This window comes from Rana temporaria, chromosome 3 (assembly GCF_905171775.1).
Source record: "Rana temporaria chromosome 3, aRanTem1.1, whole genome shotgun sequence".
In the NCBI taxonomy this organism is placed as follows: Eukaryota; Metazoa; Chordata; class Amphibia; order Anura; family Ranidae; genus Rana; species Rana temporaria.
In genome coordinates, this window is record NC_053491.1 from 12,324,598 (window position 1) to 12,340,849 (window position 16,252).

The 16,252-nt window shown below is 46.1% G+C and overlaps 1 protein-coding gene across 1 annotated transcript in view; it reads right to left on the minus strand.

Annotated features, from left to right (window-relative positions):
* DIS3L (DIS3 like exosome 3'-5' exoribonuclease) overlaps window positions 1-16,252 on the minus strand; it is an 89,277-nt gene that overhangs the window by 9,977 nt on the left and 63,048 nt on the right. The window contains exons 12-14 of the mRNA XM_040342264.1: window positions 12,206-12,733; window positions 2,096-2,250; window positions 369-535 (exon numbers count right to left, since the gene is read on the minus strand). Coding sequence (XP_040198198.1) covers window positions 369-535; window positions 2,096-2,250; window positions 12,206-12,733 — 850 coding nt within the window. The remainder of the gene's footprint in view (window positions 1-368; window positions 536-2,095; window positions 2,251-12,205; window positions 12,734-16,252) is intronic.

Sequence of the window (16,252 nt, forward strand, 5' to 3'; positions counted from 1 at the left end):
GGGTCAGAGTGAGAACAGGATACATTGTTGGCGGGGGATATGCTGCAGAAGACAATACAAAACTGGGAAGATGTTACATGAGGCTGGTAGAGATCAATGGCATTACCCAAATCAATGTTCTCACTACAGACTGCTGAGGTCCGAGGGCCGTACATTATATACCATGAGGTCCCTCGGGCTGCAGGTTGGGCACCAGGGCCATAGGTGGGAGGCTTGTGGTGTGTGCTGTATCCTGCATCTGTAAGCTCCACCGCAGGGCGAAGGAGAATGTGGGGGGTCTTGGAGTGGCGGGAACATACAGAAATAGCCCTGCTGTGGACATCGTCCTGATAGGTCAACCACCCCCGCGCAGCCTGTGAATCGCTCACCCGGTTGCGATTATTGATGTGACGACATAGCTCATCCAGGTCCTTGTTTCCAAGCAGATGATCTTTTGTACTCTTGTGGATAGCAGCCAGGAGAAGCCGGTGTACAACAACATCAGCATAGCGGCGGATAGGTGAGGTGAAGTGGGTATATTTGTCAAGGGCCAAACCTAAAATCATACAAAATTCAAGATGCATAAAATTATACAAAGTTAAAAAAAACAAAACAAAGAGTTTCTTCTAAATATATATATATATATATATATATATCATTTTTAAATGGAGCCAAGAATGGGGAATAAAAACAGTCATAGACCACAATATTAACTTATCTTTTATGGCTCAACGTGGGCAACAACTCATCTTTTCTTGGAACATTGTTTGTATAAAGGCAAGTAAACTTCAAGTTATTGGGCCGTGGGTTTCATGGTCCGGGAGGCCCGAAAGGCTGGAAACGACTGCGCTACAGTGCAATATATAACTGAAACTCCTCCGAAGTGCCACAAAAGACCAAACGTCCTCTGAAGTGAATCCAGTGATCACCACGTGTGCTGCGAGACACCCTTACAAGTACAAATCACCAGAACAAAATTCCCATCATTTACATGACTGCCATATTGCGCTCAATATGAGTTTTTGGGAAGTATTAATGTATCACTTGCCTGTTATGGGCTCGCCTTTCCTCAAACGCTCTGTGCGAGGAAAGTATTGCCCTTAACTGGCAAGCCTGTCAGCACATTCAGTGCCTCCACATCAGTACCGCCTATTAGTGCTGCCACCTATCGGTGCCTCATCAGTACCACCTATTAGTGCTGCCACCTATCAGTGCCTCATCAGTACTGCCTATTAGTGCTGCCACCCATCAGTGCCTCATTAGTACCGCCTATTAGTGCTGCCACCCATCAGTGCCGCCTATTAGTGCTGGCACCTATCAGTGCCTCAATAGTACCGCCTATTAGTGCTGCCACCTATCAGTGCCTCATTAGTACCGCTTATTAGTGCTGCCACCTATCAGTGCCTCCTCATCAGTACTGCCTATTAGTGCTGCCACCAACAGTGCCTCCTCATCAGTACTGCCTATTAGAGCATCCACCTATCAGTGCCTCCTCATCAGTACTGCCTATTAGTGCTGCCACCAACAGTGCCTCCTCATCAGTACTGCCTATTAGAGCATCCACCTATCAGTGCCTCCTCATCAGTACTGCCTATTAGAGCATCCACCTATCAGTGCCTCCTCATCAGTACTGCCTATTAGTGCATCCACCTATCAGTGCCTCCTCATCAGTACTGCCTATTAGTGCTTCCACCTATCAGTGCCTTCTCATCAGTACTGCCTATTAGTGCTTCCATCTATCAGTGCCTCCTCATCAGTACTGCCTATTAGTGCTTCCATCTATCAGTGCCTCCTCGTCAGTACTGCCTATTAGTGCTTCCACCTATCAGTGCCTCCTCATCAGTACCACCTTTTAGTGCTCCCGTCTATCAGTGCCCTTGCTTATTTGCAAAATTTTATAGCAGAAACTAAGGTACATATACCGTGTTTCCCCGAAAATAGGTACAGTGTTGCACGACTGCATAATTGTCATTCAAAGTGCAACAGCACTGAAAGCTGAAAATTAGCCTGGGCAGGAAGGGGGGTGAACGTGTCCGGTATTGAAGTGGTTAATCACACCAATTGTCAATCTGTGATGAGAAAGGAAAAGCACACATTACTGCACTGTGGTGCTCACCGTAGTGATAGAATTCCTCCTCAGAGTGCGATCCGGTGGAGAAATACTGAGCGTTGGACATGGCTTGTGTGGCCATTGTTCGCAGCAGACGATTCACCAGAGGGTCAGAAGGGTCATTTGCCTCATCCAGGGAATCGGCCAGAGTTTTATTAGACCTGAGAAAAATACAAACATATATTGTTAGGTACAAATCTGCCAACCTCTGAACTATGGCAACGATTGGTTGTTAGTCCCGCGTACCACTTTAGCTATAACAATGTGAGCCGTCAGAAATGAGAAGTTGCTGACCTGAGGCATTAACCCATCTCTTCAGGCGGCGATGCTGTGAACGATAACGGTGGTCCCCGCGGCGGATTCTCCGCGAGATCACCGTTATCGGCGGCGGGTGAGGGACTCCCGCCGCTCTCCCGCGCCCTCCGCCGCTTACCGGAGCCGTTGGTAGCGGCGGAGGCGATCGGTCCTTCTCGCTGCTTGCCATGGATACGAGTGAGGGGAAGATGGCCCCCACCTGTCTCCATAGCATAGCATAGTCAAAACGTCACATCTGCCCATGCTTCTTGAAAGGCACATTTCTTTATCGTTACATCACGGGACACAGAGCGGCATTCATTACTATATGGGTTATATGGAGTACCTTCAGGTGTAGACACTGGCAATCTTCAAACAGGAAATGCCCCTCCCTATATAACCCCCTCCCATAGGAGGAGTACCTCAGTTTTTACGCCAGTGTCTTAGGTGTTAGTCATGGTTTAGCTTGCCTCCGCATCCTTGGGATTAGGTGAGCTACCGGTTCTGTCCAAAAAAGCCTGCGCGCTAAAGTGGTCAGTAACCGGACCCCAAACCCTTGGGGTATAGCCCATAATGCTTTCTTTTTAAGAGAGCTGGACCCTGGGCCCAGAACTTAGAAAGCCTTTGGGGCGCCTAATGTTTTCTGTTTGCCAGGGTGCTGTATGGGCCCAGGACAGTGGATCCTTCATGGAAGAAGAAGGTTCCCAGGGCCTGAAGGTCTAGACATCCCCACGGAGATGGGGGAAGATTGGACCTCTTGCTTGGCAAAGTCCTGCGGCATGGAGCAGGTAAGTAAGGGGAAAAAACCTGCGGGGCTTGGCTCTTAGCAAGTTTTTTCTGGGAGGTCACAGGGGACATGCCTAAAGGTTATGCATTGCATATGGCAAACCAGTCACATATCATGAAGATAGGATGGCTCTATATGTTATATTTCCCCATAAAAAGTGACCTCCCTGGTAGTGTTGCAAAAGCTGTGAGTGGGGCCTTTTATGTACAAGTGTATGTGTGTGTCAGAGAGCTATGCTTACCTGCAAGCCTCCAGGCGATGCTCTATCCAGTCCTCTCCCTCATGCCTGCAAGGCAGGCAAAACGCTGACCTCCTCGTGTGTTCCAGGCCTGCGGCTGCAGGAACAGAGAGGCCCTTCCTCCCAACCCCCCCCCCCCCGTCGGCGGGCGCGCGCGCGGTGCGCGTGCACGTGTTATAGACGCATTTGGCGCCGTTTTAGCTGGGGGGGAAGGGCGGGTCAGTGGTTTAAAGGAAGGGGCGGCCCTTCCTTAGATGCCACAGCTCATTCATTTCTCTGGCTTAAGGGAGGAAGGACTGGAGTGAAGCACGGGGCGCTGAGGACACACAGTGGCCAGAAAGAATACTACAGTCTTCAGTAGGCTCTAGATCATCTACTTTCCCAGGAAGTAATAGTAGAGGTACCAGTCCTGGAACAGGGGCTGGGTTTCTACTCCAACCTATTCATCATCCTAAAGCCCAATGGAGATGTCAGGCCAATTTTGGACCTAAAGATGGTAAATGCATACTTAAAGGTCCGCTCATTTCGGATGGAATCCGTGCGGTCAGCAGCTGCCACACTCCAAAAGGACGACTTCATGGCGTCCATAGACATAAAGGATGCCTACCTTCATGTTCCAATTTATCAGCCACATCAAAGATATCTACGCTTTATGGTGGCTTCGCGTCATTTCCAATTCGTGGCGCTTCCCTTCGGGTTGGCTACGGCCCCCCGGGTGTTCACGAAGGTTCTAGCTCCAATCCTAGCCAAGCTAAGGATCCAAGGGGTCACGATCCTAGCATACCTGGACGACCTCCTAGTCATAGACCACTCATCTCCCGGCTTGGAACGAGCAGTGGCCCTCACGGTCCAATACCTCGAGAGGTTCGGCTGGGTCCTAAATCAAGAAAAGTCAACATTCCAGCCCACAAGGCAGTTGGAATATCTCGGCATGAGATTAGACACGGAACAACAAGGGGTGTTCCTACCTCTGAGGAAGGTCAAAGCCATCAAGGAATTAATCCTACTGGTTCTAAGCAAGAAAAAACCGACTATTCGCCTATGTATGAGATTACTAGGCAAGATGGTGGCTACTTTCGAGGCGGTGCCATACGCCCAGAGCCACACTCGCATCCTGCAGGCAGCCATCCTGTCAGCATGGAGCAGAAGGCCACAGGCCTTGGATATCCCGTTGCCTCTCTCATCAAGAGTCCGGCAAAGTCTGTGTTGGTGGTTAGACCCTCAGAATCTACTGAAGGGAAAATCTTTCAGCCCAGTGGCTTGGAAGATAGTGACCACAGACGCCAGCCTGACGGGCTGGGGAGCGATTGTGGATGGTTCCACTCGCCAAGGTATTTGGGCAAAGCCAGAGAAGCTTTTACCCATCAACATCTTGGAGCTCAGAGCTGTTCGACTAGCCCTCAGGGCTTGGACGTCGAAATTGCAGGGGCTCCCGGTGAGAATTCAATCAGACAATGCCACGGCAGTGGCATACATAAATCACCAAGGGGGGACCAGGAGTCAGGCCGCTCAGAGAGAAGTGAGCTTGATTCTCTTATGGGCAGAGGCTCATGTGCCCTGCATATCGGCAATATTCATTCCAGGAGTGGACAACTTTCAGGCGGACTTCTTAAGCCGCCAGACTCTATGGCCGGGGGAATGGTCTCTGCATCCACAAGTCTTTCAAGCACTCTGCCAAAGATGGGGAGTGCCGGACGTGGATATCATGGCATCGAGACTCAACAAGAAGCTAGACAGGTTCATGTCCCGCTCAAGGGATCCGATGGCCTGCGGAACCGATGCTCTGGTTTGCCCTTGGCATCAGTTCAAGCTTCTTTATGCGTTTCCCCCGCTCCAGTTACTACCCCGCCTGCTGCGCAGGATCCGGGTGGAGCACATACCAGTTATTCTGGTAGCTCCAGCATGGCCCAGAACGGCTTGGTACTCACTAATCCTAAGGATGGTAGTGGGAAACCCTTGGACTCTGCCTCTAAGGCCAGACCTGCTATCGCAAGGTCCGATCCTCCACCCTGCCTTACGGCATCTAAATTTGACGGCCTGGAAGCTGAATCCTTGATTCTCAGGGGTAGAGGTCTGTCTCAGAAGGTAATCTCTACCCTAATCAGAGCCAGGAAACCGGTCTCTAGGGTGATTTATCACAGGGTCTGGAAGGCCTATATAGGCTGGTGCGAGTCCAAGCTATGGCTTCCTCGCAAGTTCACCATAGATAGAGTTTTAAGTTTTCTCCAGCTAGGAGTGGATAAAGGATTGGCATTAAGCACAATCAAAGGACAGATTTCTGCCCTGTCAGTGTGGTTTCAGCGGCCACTGGCCACCCACTCGCTGGTTAAGACCTTCCTTCAAGGGGTCTTACGTATTAAACCTCCAGTTAAATCCCCGCTTTGTCCGTGGGATTTAAATCTTGTTCTGTCAAGTTTACAGAAACAACCGTTTGAGCCGTTGGCTGAAGTTCCTTTGGTTCTACTGACAAGGAAGTTGGTGTTTTTGGTTGCCATAGTTTCCGCAAGAAGAGTTTCGGAACTGGCAGCCTTATCCTGTAAGGAACCATATCTTATATTTCATAAGGACAAGGTCGTTCTCCGCCCTCATCCTTCCTTCTTACCGAAGGTCATATCCAGTTTTCATTTGAACCAGGATTTGGTATTACCATCCTTCTTCCCTAAACCTACTTCCAGAAAGGAAGGGTTGCTGCATACCTTGGATATTGTCAGGGCCATGAAGGCCTATCTTAAAGCTACAGAGAAGATCCGGAAGACAGATGTCCTGTTTATTCTACCGGATGGGCCCAAGAAGGGGCAGGCAGCTGCAAAGTCCACCATTTCTAGGTGGATTAAGCAATTGATCACTCAGGCCTACGGCTTGAAAGGGTTGCCTCCTCCAGTATCATTAAGGGCTCATTCTACTAGAGCCATGGGCGCCTCCTGGGCAGCGCACCACCAGATCTCTATGGCTCAAGTTTGCAAGGCGGCAACCTGGTCTTCTGTCCACACATTTACAAAATTCTACAAGTTGGACGTAAGAAGGAATACCGATACTGCCTTCGGGCAGGCAGTGCTGCAGGCTGCAGTTTGAGACCCTCGGATTCCGGGGGCTCCTCTTTTTTTGAGTTAAATTTAAAATTTAAGATTATTTTTCTCAAATAAGTTGGATTTATTATGATTTGAGTATATCTCTAAATTAAATCCTTTTGTCTTGGAGATGTTCTCCCTCCCCTCATTGTAAGCATTGCTTTGGGACATCCCATATAGTAATGAATGCCGCTCTGTGTCCCGTGATATAGGGAGGGGCATTTTCCTGTTTGAAGATTGCCAGTGTCTACACCTGAAGGTACTCCATATAACCCATATAGTAATGAATGCCGCTCTGTGTCCCGTGATGTACTCCAAGAAAAAGATTTTACAGGTAAGCTGTATTAAAAATCTCTTTTTTTCTGTCATTTCTTCAAATACATTTTTTTCAATTTTTCTATTTTTTATTGCATTTTAGTGTAAATATGAGATGTGAAGTTTTTTTGACCCCAGATCTCCTATTTAAGAGGACCTGTCATGCTTTTTTCTATTACAAGGGATGTTTACATTCCTTGTAATAGGAATAAAAGTGACCCTTTATTTTTTTGTGTAAAAATTCATAAAATAAATAAGCTTGCGCGCAAAAGCGAACGCATACGTAAGGTGCGCCCGCATATGAAAACAGTGTTCAAACCACACATGTGAGGTATCACCGCGATCGTTCGAGCGAGAGCAATAATTCTAGCCCTAGACCTCCTCTAATTTAAAAGATGCAACCTATAGAATTTTTAAAATGTTGCCTATGGAGATTTTTAAGGTTGAAAATTTGACACCATTCCACCGAGCAGTTGTGTTTACACGTTAAAAACTATTTTTTTTGCTAGAAAATTACTTAGAACCCACAAACTATATATATATATATATATATATATATATATATATATATATAATATGTTTGTGGGTTCCAAGTAATTTTCTAGCAAAAAAATTGTTTTTAACGTGTAAACACAGAGTCTAAAAAACAGGCTCGGGCTTAAAGTGGTAGTAAAGACTTTACTACCACTTTTACCTACAGGTAAGCCTATAATAAGGTTTATCTGTAGGTATAAAGAATATCTCCTAAACCTGAACGGATTAGGAAATATTCCCCTCGCAATGCGCCGCTGATTGTAGCGGCGCAGCGGGGATCCTCGGCTAAAGGGCCGGCAGCCGCCGGAATGAAATCTCCCGCGCGCATGCGGGTATACAACCGCTTAAAGTGGTTAAAGTGGAACTTCACCCAAAAAGGGAAGTTCACCTGTCCCATCCCCCTCTTCTATTTTGCGCCAGTATTTTTGGTGCAAAAAGTGTCAAATATAACAGAGGTGGAGGAACATGTTCGGGGTTCAACGTAGTTTTTTAGCATAAAACAAAAAAATAAAAAATTGCTGTTTACATGGGGGCCCCTTTTCACGGATCCGCTCAGCGAACTCTATTAGCTCAGCGGGGGATTGCTCCGTTGATCCCCGCTGAGCAGGCGGATGAGAGGTCTGTCTCTGTTTACTTTGCCGAGACGGACCTGTCAGAGCCCCACTCTCCTCTATGGGGAGATCAGATGAAAACCGAGAGCACACATCTTCGCTGACATCCACCAAGCCCATAAAAGTCAACGGGTGGCCCGCTCTGATTCGCCTGAAAAACGGACAGGTGGATCTTTGTAGGCCAATCGCGTGAAAGGGGCTGTAAAGTGGAAGTTCTCCTGCCCCCTCTTCTATTTTGTACACAACATTTGAGGGGGTGGACCAGGTACCTGCGCCCACCACTTGAGGATGAGGGTGAATTCAGAAATCCGCACAACGATTTTGTTTGGTGGATGGACTTTTGAAAGTTTTTTGCATTTCTCACAAATATTTTATGTTGAACTGTCCTTTATATTAGCACTTACTTATTGATTTAGTGTATTGTGCTCTTTTTGATTGTTTTTTTTATATACTGCATACATGTATATTCTTATTTTTTTTATCCGATAAGGCACTGGCTTTAGGGTTATATATTTAGAACGTCTTTGTATTCAGATATAAAAAGTGGTGCAGCTCTGTAAATAGGGTATCTCACTGAGCGCAGAAGATTTTTAATTTATTTAAATACAGTGGAACCTCGGGGGCGCTACAGCCGATCGGCGCAGTTCGGAAATACTCAGTTCCCGAGCCTTTCCGAGTCTCTCCAACGCCCCCATCCCACCTCTGGCCACATGCCGTATTGCATGCCATTGATGTCAATGTGGAACAAATTATTTTAGTTTCCATTGACTTCTATGGGGAAACTCGCTTTGATATGCGAGTGCTTTGGATTACAAGCAGTCTCCTGGAACGGATTATGCTCGTAATTAGGGTTGTCCCGATACCACTTTTTTGAGACCAAGTGCCGTACAAGTGCCGATACTTTTTTTCAAGTACTCGCCGATACCGAATACCGATACTTTTTTTTTTTAATGTCATGTGACAGTGGCGGTATTTTTTTTTTTTTTTACATTTTTTTTTTACACAATTTGTTTTTTAATATATATTTTTACAGTGATTTTTTTTTTTTTTTTTTTTTAGAGGGGGGCGGCTCCTCTCCATTCATAAACTGAAGCATCGTAAACACAGGTTACAATGCTCAGTTATATGAATGGACATTCGGAAAAGGTAGGAGCCGGGTTTAGCTCTCCATCCTGACAAATTGAGGGGGGAGAGCGGCACAGAGGGGGAGAAGACAGCATGGGGGGAGAGCGGCACAGAGGGGGAAAAGACAGCATGGGGGGAGAGCGGCACGGAGGGGGACAAGATAGCACGGAGAAGACTTGTAACTCCCCCCACCACCCGATACCTCACTGCCCAGGTATCGGGTGAAGCATCGGAGCATTTCCCCCGAGTACAAGTACTCGGGAAATGCTTGGTATCGATACCGATACTAGTATCGGTATCGGGACATTCCTACTCGTAATCCAAGGTTCCTCTGTACAGCATTTTCTTATAAGAATGTAGAATCAGACATGCTGAAAGCTAAAACATTTAAACGGGTTGTACAGGTAGGTGATTTTTTGAAGGTAAAATTAAAAAAAACCTTCTGAATGCAGCTCCCCCCCCCCACAGCCACCCCAAGGCCTCATGCACACGGGACGTTTTTTGACATTTTTCCAGCTGCTGTTTTTGGCTGTAGATGTTTTCTTTCTACAGTTATTAAACTCTCCATCCTTTCATTTCCTGGATGATGCACACATAGGCGGTTATGTGCAGTGGTTATGTGCAGTGGCATTTAGTGGGTTCTGAAAGGCGTTTGAGCTATAAAAACGCTTTAATGCTGATAAATAATCAAAAACGCAGCTCTTTTTTGGACGTTTTTAAACCATAAAAAAAAAACAAAAAAACACACACACACACACACACACGAAAAAATGCTACTGCAAAAACATTGTAAAAATCTCAGTGCAAAGCTACTGGTGTTTTTAGAGCGTTATTTTAACGTCCAGTGTGCATGAGGCCCAATACTTACCTGAGCCCGATCGCGATTCTGCGATTCGCAAGAGCCTCAGCTCTTATGGACTGTAACGGAATGACCCGTGACAACAAGACTTTTGAAGGATGGGGGGCCAGCGTCACTAATGACTCTTGGGTCTAGGGTCACCCTGTGCCCCTTTTGGGCATAGGGTGACTGGGAAATAATTATAAATTACATGAGATGGGACATTACTAATAATTCATGTATTGCAGGAGATCTGGACATATTACAGGTGATTTCATTCTGACCCCCAACCGGTCAATAAGAGTGTCTCCTTCAATGTGAGTACACATGCTTTTGAGGTGTTAACCACTTCCATACCGCGCCATAGGGAAATGACGGCGGCAGGAACCCTTCGCCGATCCGGGTGGACGTCATATGATGTCCTGTGTTTCCGGCGATCTAGGGCGCGCACACAGCAACGCTCGTGACCCGGCACGGGTGCCCGCGATTGCCGCCGGGCACCCGCGATTGCCAGTAATCACGGCAGGAGTGTGGATCTGTGTGTGTAAACACACAGATCCACCTCCTGTCAGCGGTGTGTTCCCAGTACAGAGGAAAACACATCGGTCTCCTCCCCTTGAGAGTCCCCTCCCCACTACAGTTAGAACACACCTTAGGGAACATATTAACCCCTTCAACGCCCCCTAGTGGTTAACCCCTTCGCTGCCAATCACATTTACACAGTAATCAATGCATATTTATAGCACCAATTGCTGTATAAATGTGAATGGTCCCAAAAACGTGTCAAAAGTGTCCGATGTGTTCGCCGTAATGTCACGGTCACAGTAAAAAAAAAAAAAAAAAAAAAAAGGAAATCGCCGCCAATACTAGTAAAAAAAATGTATAAAATAAAAATGCCATAAATCTAATCACCTATTTTGTAGACGCTATAACTTTTGCGCAAACCAATCAATATACGATTATTGCGATTTTTTTTTACAAAAATATGTAGAAGAATACGTATCGGCCTAAACTGAGGAAATTTTTTTTTTTTTTAAATTGTGATATTTATTAAATAAAAAAGTAAAAAATAGTGTTTTTTTTTTTAAATTGTCGCTCTTCTTTTGTTAATAGCGCAAAAAATAAAAAACGCAGAGATGATCAAATACCAAACAAAAGCTCTATTTGTGGGGGGGAAAAAAACAAAGATTTAGTTTGGGTACAGTGTTGCATGACCACGCAATTGCGCAGCGCTGAAAACTAAAAATTGGTCTGGGCAGGAAGGGGTTAATTGGGTCTTCTCCAAGACCTTTCATTATGTATGCTAATAACACTGTTTGTGTGAAGACGCTATTGATGATAGATATGCGTTGTGAGTTAGCAGTCTAAGGGTCAGATGTCTTTCAGGGGTAGGGAATTAGCATGTCAATTATGTTTAGTAAAGGAATGTGACTTCTCAGCTGTAGTAATTAGGTCATGTTAAATCGGTGCCAAAACGTCGGACATAGAAATGTGTATTATGCAGGTGAATCACTTAGTATCGGAGTCCGGACGTCTGGGGAATAATTAACTTCTCTGAATGTCATTCTCTAAAATAATGTGATTGAAGCCCCCCCATTGTGTGATGTGTGGGTGGAGAGTCTTTGTTCCTTTGATTACTGTAACTATATAAGAAAGCTAAGATACCATTAAAAGTGTTCATACATTTTGAAACCAGAGACCAGAGCTTGTGTTGTCTCGGTTATTCTGGGAAATGGGATGGATCGTTCCCCGTCAAATTGTGTCGGATAAGCCGACGTGGGGGATGGAATGGGAATATCGTAAACGGTGGTGACCGTTACATGGACACATACACACAGGTGGCTCGGGAGTGAGCACACGCAAGTGCCCCCACAGCAAACAGATTGCTATAGTGGGAAATCGGCAGGAGGAGGGGCCAAGAGCACTGGCAGGGGACCCAAGAAGAGGAGGATCTGGGCTGCTCTGTGCAAAACCATTACACAGAGCAGAGAAGTATAACATATTTTTTATTAAAAAAAAATGAACCTTAAGAGCCGGTTCACACAAGGGCGGCACGACTTTGGGGGCGATTTGGCAAGGCGATCTCAAGACGACTTGACAGGCGACTTGCAAAATGACATCTGTATTGAAGTCAATGCAAGTCGCCCCCAAAGTCGTAGCGTCTTGCGTCTCTGCTATTAGAACGGTTCTATTGAATAGAGCAGAGCGCGACTCGTCAGGCAGCTGAGTCGCCTGACGAGTCGCCCCTGTGTGAACCGGCTCTTTCGAATCACTTTAAAATGACGTACTTAATAAATGCTACTTACCGAGTGTCTATATGAAACCCTTTAGCCTGTGCGCACGCTTTGAGTTCTTTAAAGAATTCCTGACGTGGGGGTGGATGAAGTCGGAGTAATGCCTGCTGGGGGAAGCTCTCCCAGATCTTCTTGGCTACCCAGTGATTGGCTAAGATCATACATTCTGCGATCGTCTCATGCACCTGTAAAGGTTGCTTAGGAACCAAGTCATCGATGCTATTCTCCTCCCCCAACTGGATCCGAACCTCCACCCCTTCCAGTTCCAGTGCTCCGCTCATATCTCTCCGTGTCCGGACGGCTCGAGCCACCTCTGTCAGTTTACGTATCGCCCACAGGAGACGCTCCAGTTTTGTGGAGTCCTGAGAAACCGGCTGAAGCTCAGGGTCAGTATTTAGCGGCTCCAGATCTCCATCCAGCAGCTGCTGAGCCACTTCGTAGCTCAACTTGTAGCGGGAGCGGATTATGGTTCTGCCATACCACACCCTTCTGATGTCATACGTCGTGCCGTCCAACTCCCACATTACACTCACCGCATACCTAGGCACAAAACGGGAAGATTTAAAATAACTTCACATAAAAACAAAACATTCAATGCAGACAATCCAAACATCAACCAAAATAAATGACACAGGAACGCAAACTTATATGAACACAATGATTCTTATATGAACACAATGATCTGCGAGTTTAACACTTTGTAGGGTGCTGGAGTTCTAATTTGCCGTAAAGACAACTTAAAGTGGAGGTCCACCCAAAAAAAAAAAAAAAAAAAAAAAAAAATAGGATTTTTGTACTCACCGTAAAATCAATTTCTCCGAGTTCATGGACGGACATAGCAGCCTTTGACCTTAGGGTATTATATCCACTTCCTACCAGGAGAGATGGAAGGAAGTGCAAAAAATAAAAACCGCAGAGGTGATCGAATACCACCAAAAGAAAGCTCTATTTGTGGAAAAAAAAAGTCCAATTTTGTTTGGGAGCCATGTCGCACGACCGCGCAATTGTCAGTTAAAGCGACGCAGTGCCGAATCGCAAAAAGGGACCAGGTCCTTAACCTGCATAATGGTCCGGGTCTTAAGCGGTTAACATATATTTTTTGGGGGATATTTATTATAGCAAAAAAATATAGCATTTTTTTTTCAAAATTGTCGCTCTTTTTTTTGTTTATAGCGCAAAAAAAAAAAAAATCAGGAGGTGATCAAATACCACCAAAAGAAAGCTCTATTTGTGAAAAAAAAAAAGAAAAAAAAAAAAAGAAGAAGGACGTCAATTTTGTTTGGGAGCCACGTCGCACAATTGTCAGTTAAAGAGACGCAGTAGCAAATAGACGAAAAAAACTCTGGACTGCCGCACTCCAAAATGACTAAAACAAATCAGGTCTTTATTTTCAAATGCACATGCATTCACCGCAAGCAAAAAGGTACATTTTTGCTTGCGGTGAATGCATGTGCATTTGAAAATAAAGACCTGATTTGTTTTAGTCATTTTGGAGTGCGGCAGTCCAGAGTTTTTTTCGTCTATTTGCTACAATCAGCATCGCCAGCACCCTGGTGGTTCAACAGCCCTTAATGATAAGTGAGGCTCACCTGGAGCGGTGAAAGATTTGTCTGTGTAAAGAGACGCAGTGCCGAATCGCAAAAAAAATGCGGCTGCAGCACGTTCTACATTTTATGTTGTAAATTTTTCTACTTGTCCAAGTGATAATATCAGTGAATAAAGTTGTCCAATCAAAATGCAAACCGGTGCCGATGACCAACATAGCATCTGGCTGTGTATCAAAAATGACAGAAAGTAGCGTATAATCTAATAGAGAACCTATTACAGCAATCCTGTCACAAGCAGAGCTGGATAATAGGGAATCATTTCCCCAAATAAATCATAATGGTAACATGAAAGCAGAGTAAGGGGTTCTACAAATACATTGGGGGGGGGGGGGGGGGGGGATTAGTCAAATTACTTTTTATTGTAGCTTTTAGCATTTTAATTGAGCCAAGAAGGCAATACCAGGCGCATTTCAATCAGTAAAGAGCGCGGCTGAAACTGTAATCTGATGGGAAACATACAAAGTGAATTAATCAAAGAGAAATGATCAGAGACAAGTAACCCGACACAAGTAGATTCCACGTCTTACCAGAATAATATCATCTCATGGATCGCTGCCTCTTATTGTGCAGTATTGGATATACCCGCCTACGTCCTTCATTTATACTTTACAAAGTACGGAAAGGGGACATTGTACGTTTTACATAGAAGGGAAAAGGGGTTCAAACCCCTCTCAGGTACTTTTTTTGTGGGAGATTTCCCTTCACTTTCTGTCTTGGAGAAGCAACAGGAAACATCTCCCAATAGATAGAAATTCCTGTCTGAGGATGAAAAAAGGGACATACATTGGTCCCTATGATATTGCGGGTGTCAGCAGATGAACATCCGCTGACACCCAATCTCGCCCGCCGCTACAAAGATCTGATTCTGCAGACGGAAGAAAACCCTAATTTTCCTTCCGTCTGCGGATCGGATGAACACGGACATACGGGCCCCATAGGGGAGAGCTGAGAAAAGACAGGGCGGTCCCCGCACAGTGTGCGGGGACCGCCCTGTCATCCGCCAGCTCAGCGGGGATCAACGGAGCGTTTGCTGCTGAGCATACGGAGGCGGATCATTACTGATCCGCCCTGCGTGAAAGAGGCCTTAGACAGCAGAAAATGTGTCCCCCCATTAGGATGATTTACTCGTACCCCTAACTGTGGTGACTAATACAGGGGTCTCCAAAATGCAGCCCACAGGCCAGATGTGGCCCTTTGCTTGCCTTTAGGCACCATTCCATCTACCGATATTGATGGGGCACATTTCCTCCCACTGACACCAACAATGGGGGCACTATTCCTCACACTGACACCAACAATGGGGGCCCTATTCCTCACACTGACACCAACAATGGGGGCCCTATTCCTCCCACTGACACCAACAATGGGGGCACTACTCCTCCCACTGACACCAACAATGGGGGCACTACTCCTCCCACTGACACCAACAATGGGGGCACTACTCCTCCCACTGACACCAACAATGGGGGCACTACTCCTCCCACTGACACCAACAATGGGGGCACTACTCCTCCCACTGACACCAACAATGGGGGCACTACTCCTCCAACTGACACCAACAATGGGGGCACTAATTCTCCAACTGACACCAACAATGGGGGCACTATTCCTCCAACTGACACCAACAATGGGGACACTATTCCTCCAACTGACACCAACAATGGGGGCACTATTCCTCCAACTGACACCAACAATGGGGGCACTATTCCTCCCACTGAAACCAATGACGGGGCACTATTCCTCCCACCGATACCAATGACGGGGCACTATTCCTCCCACCGATACCAATGACGGGGCACTATTCCTCCCACCGATACCAATGACGGGGCACTATTCCTCCCACTGACACCAATGACGGGGCATTGTTTACTCCCAATGATATCAGGGAGCTCAGCCTTAATGACAATTAACTGTCCGTTTCCTTAGAATGTTTGCTCTAATATAATGAATTTTCACTCACTTTCTGTCTCTGTGACAACTGGTCTTTAGGAAAATAGAGAGGGGAATCTCCCCAACAGGAGCACAGACAGCAACAACAACTTGAGAGTGCCTGGACCCTAAAAGATGCCTCAAATGCGGCCCTTGACATCCCCAAAAGCCTGCATAAAATAGATGTAATGCTGGAGAGGACAGTCAGAGACTGCAGACCTAATAAGAGGAGATGAGGGTCAAGGGGGGGGCCAGGATATACACTGTTGGTGGTCAGAGAGTAAGGACAGGATACATTGTTGGTGGGGGGATGCTGCAGAAGACAATAAGAAGCTGGGAAGAGGTTACATAAGGATAGTAGAGATCAATTAATATACCCACTACAGACTGATTAGGTTAAAGGGCCGCACATCCTATATCAAAAGGGCTGCAGCTCTGGCACCAGGAATGCTATACAGTCAAGAAGTTCAGCAGATCAGGGACTTTATTACAGAGAAATCAGTGTACAGTGTGTATTATAAGT